We start from the raw sequence: 11,953 nt of genomic DNA on the forward strand, positions 1-11,953 counted from the left end.
TTCCAGAGTTCTATTTCAGTTTCCTTGTCAACCCACTGTAAGCTTCAATTATGTTCTTTAATGTCCGAGATAAAGAGAAAGCTGCATTTAGGCAAAATTATTCTAGTTGACATGCACTATTGTAGAAATACCTACTGTTTCCTATTTTCAAAGTACTTTTCAGCATATTATCTCATTGATCACAATAACCCCCAGGGGATAAAATGAGGAGTTATTAATATTCTACTTTTTCAAATTTGATGATTAGGTCTCAGAAAGTTTAGGAGACCTACCTAGGTTCTCACAGCTAGTAGGGAGATCCTAGCCTGAGGGTCAAGTCTTCTATGTAAAAGTGCAATTAGGTAGAAGTAACATATACGCTGTTTCCACTTACTTTTAAGATAATTAAAATACTGAAAGACTATTTTTGACCTCCGGTTTAATACACAGTAAACAGGGGTGAGTCCTTCTATATTATTTTGCTTCTATCAAAATGATAAAATCAGAGAAGTATATATAGCCTACCAAAAAAATTTTTAATCACGTCATTTAAATAAAGCTTTAAACTTGGTTGTTTTTGTGTTAAAAACACAGTCTTACAAAAACAGAAACACAATCATGCACTTTTAAAATTATGACATTGTCTCCATGTCTTTACTAAAGACTTGGTTCTATTATATCACTAGTGTCATAAAGAGCAACTTGGTAACAGATTCACTAAACTAAAATCGATTCAAGTGTATTCTATAGCAGTCAAGTGGGCTATTTTAAAGACCTTCCTGTAACAGGTAAATGAATTCAGCCTCTTATTTAGTGAGTCAATTTGCTTGCCAAACTCTCACTTCAAACCTAGGTATTATGAGTGGGCACAGGGTTGCTTCCCTAGCTAATGTTCTGGAAAGACTGATGGAGGACTCTCCTCAGTCACTGTGCAAGCCAGAGATCTCCGGTCAGTGATGCCCCTGCCCAGTCCTTGCTTGGGCCCGGGTTCACTGCAGGAGACACCCCATCTACTCTGCCTGCTGGTCAGCACCCGGCCTGCGCTCCGGCGTGGATCCCACAGTCATTGTGACTATGCACCCAGCCTTTGGCGGGAGGCAGTGTGTGAGCAAGTGAGTGCAGGCTCCGGTCTGCCATTCCAAGTGCTGGCACAGAAGTGGGCTGTATGTGGGGCGTGTGGCTAGACAAGGCACGTTGTAAGTGACTCCCGTGGTGGACTCCGGCACCTCGAATGGGGAAACGTGCTGGCACCCAAGCAGGGGTGCCTCTGACCCCAAAGCACATGTGTCGGGCAGCTGCCCTCCACCAGCAGAAGGCAGAGGGCTATAGTGTTACAACTTCCTTTGTACCCGCATTTCGTAGATTCTTGTCACACTTCCAAAAAGAATGAGGTTATGCTGACAATGGAAGGGTGGGGAGGGTGGAGAAGAATCTTATTGAGCAATGAGAAAGCTCTCAGAGGAGAAGGAATGTAAGGGTCATTGCCCACCTGACGTCAGATCGTCTCTTGCCCAGTGTGTTTGGGTCTGGGGCTTTCATGGACTCAGAATGGAGAGTTCATGTTGATTGGTTTGTAAGTATTCAAAAAAGGCTAAAACAAAGGCACCACTCAAAGATGGGCATGACAGTGTAAAAAAACAATTAGAAAAGGGTAGGTATATGTGAAACAGGTGAAGAGCAGGGCTCAATCAGAGGAAAGCACATCAAACAAGAAGAGACGTTCTCAATCTGGTCCGGGGATTTACCAGACTTGCAGCTAGGCTTTAAACTGTCTTCAGCTTGAAGGCAGTGTTTCACCGGAAACCCGCCCCATCTTCACAGATTTTGTCTGTCTCCTGCCTCTATCAAGACCACATGAATTCTGCTAAATATCTAAATATGTTTTCCAAGGTGAAGCAAACAAATGTCAACACATTTGAAAATACATGATTAGGGTTAAAAAATTAAAGCCATCATCCCTCAAATAGCATTTGAAATTAAAGAATTGCAGAATATGTTTTATTAGTAATTTTTAAAGTTAACTGCTAGTTGTTAAAAGAGCCATTTTTGAAAGGTGTTTACCATATAACTTATCTTTCCATCCACCTCTTGATCCCCATATTTTATCTCCCATTTTGGATGCATTCTTTCCTTCCTCTCCTCTTGTTTTTCTCTAGTAACCCTTTTCTCTCCTTTCCTCTACATCATCATTTTCTCTCTGATACTGGGCTCTTGGTTGCTCATTATCATCCTAATTTTCTTTTATCATTTCCTTCTTTGCCTTACTTCTATATGGAATATTGTTATGATAAGTGATATATTAAGAGACTTAAAAGCAACATAATGCTGTAAGTTGTTGACAAATATATTCTTATATTTGTATATTATAGGATAGGACATCAGATGTCTATTTCCTGTATTTTAAATTATATCAGGTCTTATAATTTATAAATGTTTTATAAGACCTGATATAATTTTAAGGTTTATTACATCAGATTTATTATGTGCATGAGTAGTGTTGTCTTTTTCCTTTACGTTATCTAAGTATTATATACTCAAATTTTAAGTCTTCTGATACATAGTATTAAACATGTTAATAAACTAACAAGATTATGTCTAGAAGGGTTCTACTAAAATGAACAATATTTCATAAAGGGAAAATTCCCCTATTATAATGATAAACTATGTGATATATTACCATCAGATATTAATACAAATATTTAATTATAACTCATTTTTTCAATATTTAATACAAACTTGGCTTCTCCTAGTGTGTTGGACTTATGTGGAAACATTATTACTGATTTTACCATCTGGGATCTGCAACCCTGTCCAAATTATATGGTCTTTACCTAATTTGAGTACTGTTAGGTCCATTGATATCCAGATACTTACATTCATTTCTATAATATTACAACCCAAAGTTATGCTTTCTAATTTTTATTCACCCCTATTTACTGCTGTGACTTTTTATATGAATAACTCAATTTATTAAACATGTTTAGGACACCCAAGTCTCAAGAAGAATTATGCTATTTAAAGTCATACTGTAGCCATTTAAAGCCAAATTACCTAGCATGTATCCCATAACTCAGATCATGTTTGAGAAAGAAAATGCATTTTATGTTTTTCAGCTTGCGTTAAAAATTGGAGAAGTTAAAAACACCAACAGACATTTCACTTAAAAGTGTTTTCAGGATGTCCTAGGAATTAATTTTTCATGTTTTGCTATAGAAATTACTATTTATTTCTCCTTACTTTTTTACAATAATACATATTTATAAAAAGACTTTTTCATTTTAACATAAAACATATTCATCTTCATTGAGTATATACGATCACTGAGATGCACTCAGAAGTAATACAACCTGACACATAAGAAAAACTATATTTTCTTTGTGATTTCATTTTATTTCTTGTCCTACTCATTTTAACAGATCCACATCTACTGATTAAAGAAACACATTAAACTTTTGTTACAAATTTCAATCACAGACCTAAAACCTGAAGATAAATATTTCAATTAATTTATAAAAATTCAATTCAATTCTCTAACATGACTCACAGCTTGGTGCATGCTGAGCAGTTGGGCCTTTATCTCAGAGCTGTTTTAAGATTGATGGTAATTTCCTGTTCCAGGTATATAACTAAGGATACCTGCTCATGGTCTCACAGCAGCATGGCCTGATTCCAGGTACTAACAGCTCCAGTTGCTCCTTAAGTATTTCAGTTTAAAGTGATTGTGGTCAATCTAAAGCCATGTAAAGAGGAATATTCCTTCCTTATATAAGTAGTGTGATATAGTCATCTTTTTCTTACAATATCAGGGAAGATAACAGAGTATTCTCCAGAAACATTGAGGCTATAACTTGACAATGATTGAATCACTAAGCACCTACCTGGATAATATCGAGCCAGGCCAGTGGCACTGCCAAAAACCTGCCACAACAGTGAAGGGTCTTCCTCTCGATTTTTTTTGAAAACTTCATCTAAGGCACTTGTCCAGTTGAGTTCATTTAACACAATTGTTGCTAACAAAAAAAAAAAAAAAGAGAAACAATTAATTCAAATTTATAATTAAAAACTGAATCTGTCTTCATTTATTTAGAAAATAATATTAAATATGTTCATTATTCTACTTCTAAAAGAACTCTAATCCAGTGGTTATCAACATTTTCGACATTTTAGAGGACAGTTTGAACCTACTACCAACATGTACACGGTATTCATTGCAAGATGATAAATCAAGACATTTATCCTCTGGAAAGAATTTCTGAAAACAAAACTTTATATGACAGTGGCCCTAGTGACATTTTGGCCTAGGTTATTCTTTGTGGTGAGGTCTAATCCTGTGAACATGTTTAGCAGTGTCTCGGGCCTCTACCCACTAGACACCAGTACCTCCCCACCCCCAAGCTGTGACAAGTGAAAATGTCTCCAGACTGTCAGACAGCCGCTGTGGGCAAAATCCCTCCTGGTTGAGAACCACCGTGACACATACAATATGAGGAGGCATGAGTGGTGTTCCTTTTTATCCTCGGAGGTAGTTCTGAGGAAAACTATGGGGCACCTTAAGACAGAGTTTTAAGACCACAGTAATCAACTATTGATGACTCTCTGAGGCAGAGCAACATAAATTAGCCTGCTAGTTTAAAAAAAAAAAAAAAAAGTTGAGCATAGCTTATTAACTATGTTTACATAACAAAATTGTACGTATTTTAATAATGGGAAAATGTATTCAGAGGCTTGACAATATCAGTGTTAGAAACCAACTAGCTGACACTTTATCACTACCTTCATAAATAATAGTGTTTTTTTTCCTCCTGGTTAGTTCTCTTAATAATTAAGATCGTGGTGCCGAGATAAGGGTCAGGTGATTGATTTTGATACGTATTTATAACTAGAAACTGATCTTGGATAGGTATTACAAACATATACCATTCATTACAATGAAAGCGAAGCAATTATAATGCAGGATATAATCTAGGTTAAAATAATACATAATTTATAATTATGGGCCTTCATGATCATAACTTCTCAAGTCTAGCATATTAGAAGTTGAATTGGCCTAATATAATTTTCTCTCTACACAAAAACATGACATAGAAAATTTTCTATGTACAATACACACCATGCCCCGAGAGATTAGCAGACTGGGCCACTTTGCATTTGACAATCTCTGACCTAGCCTGAACACAGTGGAAATGTGATTAGGATGAAGACTGGAGATACAGCTTAATTTTCTTCTATTTTTTTCTGTGATGACAGCAAATAAAAGAAATGAATGCCATCATGGTTAAATCATGCACAAGCCTTTTTAACGGTAAAATTAAAAGGGCGCCTGTGAAACAAGATGCACAGCCTATGTGTTTATATTTTAAAGTTTGTATCGTTTACCAAAAAAGAAAACAGAAACAAGGTGATTGTGAAACTCTTCTGGGACCAGCATGCTAACGCAGTCCTCATTATTGAAAACTAACAAGATTTTCATTTTTATGGATGCGATTATTTTCAAAAAGATCAGTTGTGTGTGTGTGAATATTCATGAGCTGCGTCAGATCCATCATGCATCTGAGATACTGGAGAATTCATATTCAAAAGCATGATCCAATGAACACTAAGCGGCCGGTTATATGAGAATTTATATTCACACAGATAACTTGAACTGATACCCACTATTCATGAATATTTATATCAATATACAAAATAGCACAGAAAGAGGAACATTGTGTTTTCTCTTAAACATTTCTGACTATTATAGTAATATTGTACTAAACAAATGTTTATGATCCAGATAGACTTCATTAATCCCCAATCTATTCTATCTCTTTAATTTCCTTGATTCTTTCATTCATATTAGGCAACAACATCTAGTTATTTTTAATAAAGTTTTATTTGTTTTCAAGGCTGCTAACTTTTTCTTAGTTTTGATAACTCAACAGCTACTAAGTATTGGGTACTGACACACTGATTGTGAATTATACTTTTATACACTGAGAGAAAAAGACAAGTTCTAAAATATTCCTATTATCCTGGCAATATGTTTTAAAATTTCCAGTTGATGCTTTGAAAATTTTCTTTACCAGGCAAACCATTACTAAGGTAGATTTCAAAATATTTTTCTCAAGATGTGTTCATCTACAAATGAGCAAATAATATAAAGAATTCTCAGACTAGGCACTATAACTGATTTTAAATTTGACTCAGAATGAAAGTACTGGTATTGCACACCTATCACATCTGTTTGGTTTATAAATTTGATAATACTCAATGTGTAGTAAGATGTAAGAATACAGATACTTCCATGTGTTAGTATATAGTTACAGGGACTTTTTAATGCAATCATTATCCTATTAGTCACAGTCTTTTTATGGATATCCAGAAATCAAAATTCAAAGAGGACCTACCATAGGAATGCGAAATTACTACAGCCTTTGTAGAGGGCAGTTTGACTGGATCTACCTACCAACATTCACATGGTGTTCAATGAACAATGTTCTTCAAGCGATTTCTACTACGTACAGAATATGGGTCTCCAGTTCTTCATCAGAGTATTATAGAGCAAGAATCATTCATTCAACTATACCATTCAAATTCCTTAAAATACCAAAGCTAGAAAGTAGGATTAGATGGTTTCACTAGGAAAGTTTTTTCTCAAATAATATTGAAAGCAGCTTAAAAAAATGGAAAAGAAAATATATAAAGCATCAAAGCAAACAAGGAAGAATAAATGCTATTTTAGACCTTGGGTTATCTGCCTATATTTTTCTGATCCATATTATGAATTATATTTGACTAATAAACCTATATTACTCTGGTACCTTGAAAAGATCAGACTATTTTTCTTCTTAACCTTATAAAATTAAATAGATCATCCAGAATTACTAAGATGCCCAACATTTCTCCATCTTTATGCTATTAGCACACTCAGGATAAATAATGCTGAAATAAGAGGGTAATCTGTAGATGATGGAATACTATAACACTAAATGCACAATACTGGCCGTGCTAAAACAAGTTTATGTCATTTCCTAGATATGAATTGTGCTCTGTCATTTCCATTGTACTTACACACACATTATCTCTCTTTTTCTGCCCTTGTCTCTCTCTCTCCCCAGGATGCCCCTTAACTCCCATCTCTGTTTCTGTCTGTGTCTCTAAATGTGAGGGTAGAGTTTATTCAGGAAGATTTTTTTGAACTAACTATTCTGGTTACCACCGGGTAAGTTAAGTGCTTTTTAAAGTTAAAAGTTGTTTTCAGGAGATCCTTTGTTTTATATTATAAAGAGTTTATGTGGTTATGCTGGTGCCTTTCTCTATTCTTAGAAAGTATTTTTAGTCTCTCCTGTTTTCCTGACACTGTAGTTCTTAAAAAATAAAAGGTATAAAACATGATTCTTTCATAACAGGAAAAATAAAACAAGGCCAAATTTCTTGAAAAATCATTTTCAGCAAATATTACTCTAGATTATGAAACTGTATTTTTCATTCATATAAAAACCTAATCTCAAAAAATAATTGTGGAATTCTGATTCACTAAAGTTCAATAAATTTCAATGAAATTCAACAAAAAAGTTTTCATTTGTCATTGTATATTATAAAGACTTTAAAATGCAATTATTATTCTATAAGTCATAATCTTTATTTGAATGTCCAGAGCAAACAATCAAAATTCAAAGGATTTTATTTAATTGTGGAAATATCAATGTAAACTAGTAGCCAAATAATGTTTAATATAAAAATTCCAGAATAAATTTTCTTTAGAAAAAAAACATATTTTTGGCCATAAAAATCCTTTTATTTGGCAAGTTATATTTAATAATATTTATAACAGGTGAATGATATCCTATAAATTGGTATTATTTAAAATTATATTATATTACACATTCTCAATTATATATTCCATGATCTTTTTGGCACTGGGGACTGGTTTCGTTAATGACATTTTTTCCACAAATGGAGGTGAGACATGGTTTCGGGATGACTGTTCCACCTCAGATCATCAGGCATTATTAGATTCTCAGAAGGAGCGTAGAACCTAGATCATGCACATGTGCCGTTCACAACAGGGTTCATGCTCCTGTGAAAATTTAATGCTGCTGCTCACCTGACAGAAGGCAGAGCTCAGGAAGAAATGCTCTCCTGCTGCGTGGCCCGGTTCCTGACAGGTCAGAGACCTGGACTGGTCCATGGCCCATGGGTTGGGGACCTTTGTTCTATATGATACATTATTTATTATAGATTATTTAAATAGTTGCCCTCTTTTTCTTCCCTACCCCTGACAAATAGTAATGCTTTACATTCATATACACTTCCAGTTTCTTGCTTCAGATGAGATTAGAAGTACATGAGTGGTCAAAAATTTTTCACTATAGAAGACCACTCAATGACAATCTAGCCTTGAACCTACTACCAGTTACTGATAAATTTAGCTAATTGTCTTAGATTAGGAGTATAATTAGTTCTCATTTTCTGTCAACTTTTAAGAAATGAAGATCTTTATCCCTGTTAGAAATTTGATTTTGTAAAAATTAAGTCTTTTATAGATGTCCAAGGCCAAGCCTCCTAAAAGCAGTGAATGCTTGGAAAGCAAACCTTGACTTTGAGGCCTCTATTCTGAATGGCATAACAGGATTTCACTGATAATTGATTCAGAATGCCAAGCATACATCTCTATTCTTTGTTTACTTAGTTTTCAAAAACATGGCCTTGGTGTTCAGCAATTCTCTCTTTTAGAGTATTCTATTGTTCAGTTTGGATTCTCAAGGGAAGAAAGAAAAATCTAATTTGTAACAGCACAAAAGAAACCCCTTACATTTGCTGCTAATTCTTCTAAAAGACACGACTATTCTATCTATATCTTGTTTATGACAAGGAATACAGAATATTTGACGAGCTCTGAATCCAACATACTTCTGCAAACTTTAACCAATAAAATGTTGCACTATTGCTCCCTCTTAAGTCTGAATTAAGTTTGCATATATTTTCTTGATTTATTCAGGGTCCAAGGCCTCACCATACATTGATGGCACCATATGACTATTTGAAAAATGTTAATGTTATTTCTAATGTCAACTACAGCTTTGTAACAGCTTTATTGAGATGTCATTGACATATAAAATCATGTAAAGTATGAAATGTGATGTTTTAAAATACCTGTATGTTGTAAAATCATCATCAAAATCAAGTTCATTAACTTATCCATCACCTTTACATAACTACCATTAGGGTAGAAGTTGGGGGAATTAATTTAAGATATATCCTCCTAGAAAATTATAATACAATATTGTTAATTTTCCTCACCATGCTGTATATTAGGTCTCCAGAAATTACACATCTTTTAAAACTGAATCTTTGTACCCTTACCTACAGCTTTCTAAAAAAGCATATTTATGCAAGAAAAAAGAGAAAAAACATTTGTTATGACTTGCTGAAAATATAAAATAACTTTAATAAGTCTTTGATAAGAGATGTAGCTATTAAAGATATGTAAGGGACAAGATACTAAAAATTACTTTTGTTTAACAATACCAAATATCGTACAGTTAAATAAGTAGAGCAAGAAAACAGGCAAAAATGTTTACTATTTCATGTAATTTATACTATTCTATTAGTCTTGCATTGAGATGAAAATTAGCATATTCAAACAACTGTTACTAATAAGAAATATTAACTTAGTAATATTTATTAATCACTTACTTCATGACAAGTATTAATGATTTCCTATGCATCATTTAACTTTTAAAATGACACTTTAAGTGGAATATTAGTATTATCTTCCCTTTTACATAACAAAAATAAAATCTCAAAAGGTTATACAAAAATCACACAGTGCAAGCCGTAGAGACGGCACTCAAACAAGTATACTAGATTCCAAAATCCCTGCTTATGAGCTATTTATTTCTAGGCTTTCAAAACTTTTTGTGTAGCTTTGATTATCTAGAATTTTACATCCAAAAAACAAGATTGCCTATACCTTTGTAACACATGGTTCCTAATTAAGACCTATATTTCACCCCAGAGAACATTTGGTGATGTCTAGGACATTTTTCATTGTCATGACTAGTTGGATGCTATTGGCATCTAGTGAGTAGAGGCCAGAGATGCTTTAAACATCCTACAATACACAGGATAGAACCCACAGAAATATCAATCCTAAAAAGTCAGTGGTGCCTAAGTTGAGAAACCCTGTTCAAGTATAACTACAAATACAATTGATCAACTTTGGGGGGAAAAAAAGCAGTGTACCCAATGAATAGGGTCAATAAAAAACTACAGTAAACTTCTGGAAAATAAAAGTTTATATATTTAAAACTATTTCTTTGTGATAGTAAATTTTGTCTATATTTTATTCTACATTTTGGCACTCTTTGGGTTGGGCAAATTTTCATTTTAGTTTTTGGAAACTTACTATTCTCTTCCTTAAACAAGCAGGCAAGGGTTTCAAATCTAGTTTTTAGTGCCCTTAAATGGTACCTCCTCCAAACCTTTCATTTTTGGACAATCATAGAATATTAGAGATTTTGTTTAGTTTTAGATTCAGCACTTATTGTAAATACGATTCTAAACAAAAGATATCTTTTGTGACATATGTTCATTTCATAACATATAAATAAGGTAGTCATGAAAAGAGTTGCATTATCAGATAAGCTGAGCCAGATGTCACTAATTTTATTCACCAACCCTAATCTCTGAAAAGAAAGATGTTAATAAGAAGAAACCTACTGATCTAATTAAGTGCACAGGGAAAAAAAGAATCCACTTTAAGGAGAAGACGGTGTGCATAAATATTAAAATGAATGAATCTTTTCAGTGGATTTGGCTAATGGAATCTCATCTAATCCCAGTGTAAATGAAAGATTAATAAGGTACAGGGAGATGGGAAGACCAAATCTAATCTCCCTAATCATGTCTCGGGCACAAGAATCTACCTCCCACTGAGGATGGGCGAGCAGAAGGCTCCGAGGCACACAAGGACCTTGATGAGGAGATAAGCCTTATTCCTACAGTTAATTTGGTACAAATGTGAAAAGGCCCTTGTCCTTGTCAGTTGTCTAGCCCCTGTATTACTGAGATTTCCGGCCTTGCCCCCTATCGCTTTAGCTTCCTGCAGACTGCGCACCTGGCCAATGCCCAGAACACAGCTGTTCTGCTTTAATAAAATCTGCAAATTGTGAAGCACAGAGGAGGAGCTCAGAAGAAATCCACTTTATTATTAAAGAAAATAAGGGTAATGCAAGGGGAATAGAAGACACTAGGATCTAATATCATGTCTACTAATTGAAGGATTTAATGTCACTTGAAATAAAATGATAATTGTAAGATTTGAGGAGGGAGAAGGGCTGTATTTTATATAAGAAACCTCAGAAATACAGGAGCCCAAGGTCAAAATATTGTTTTATCCTTCAAGCACTCTAAGTTTCTCTTCTTAGTATTATCAAAACAAAATAAATTATTAATGATTTTGATAGCCTAGAATCACAATCACTGACACAACATGCTACTTAAAACACATCATTTAACTTCTTGTGCATCTGTTCTTTTCATCTAAAAAAATGAATATAGCTATATAAGGATCCTAGATTGCCTATAGGGTTGGTGTGAAGGTCAAATCAATCTATGAATGAGAACTGAATTAGCAAGCGCATTTTTATTCCAGTTCTTTCCTCAGCTAGATTAAAATACTGTAAGGTGCACATCTCCTTAAGTGTCTTACATAGACAACAGCTTTTGACATGTCAGCATATTGTTTTAGTCTGGTCAGTAATTTTCTTTTCCTTGAACAAAAACACATTTCTTTTACATAGAGCAATTAGAATGTAATTCTGTTGATGTTGTGTAAAGCAATATTCCTTCTGCTTAACCTCCTAATTTATTTAAACGCTCTCACATCATAAGATACTCTTCATTAGAATCAACTAGTTGAAAATTTTCATTTCAAATTTAGGAACATTATCTAATTTGTAAATATAAACTAGAAATTTTAGCATAATTA

The 11,953-nt window shown here is 34.0% G+C and overlaps 1 protein-coding gene across 1 annotated transcript in view; it reads right to left on the reverse strand.

Annotated features, from left to right (window-relative positions):
* Positions 1-11,953, reverse strand: part of CACNA2D1 (calcium channel, voltage-dependent, alpha 2/delta subunit 1) — a 453,354-nt gene that overhangs the window by 143,467 nt on the left and 297,934 nt on the right. Inside the window, exon 6 of the mRNA XM_011986113.1 lies at positions 3,858-3,989. Within this exon, the coding sequence (XP_011841503.1) occupies positions 3,858-3,989 (132 nt within the window). The remainder of the gene's footprint in view (positions 1-3,857; positions 3,990-11,953) is intronic.

This window comes from Mandrillus leucophaeus, unplaced genomic scaffold (assembly GCF_000951045.1).
Source record: "Mandrillus leucophaeus isolate KB7577 unplaced genomic scaffold, Mleu.le_1.0 Scaffold293, whole genome shotgun sequence".
Lineage (NCBI taxonomy): Eukaryota > Metazoa > Chordata > Mammalia > Primates > Cercopithecidae > Mandrillus > Mandrillus leucophaeus.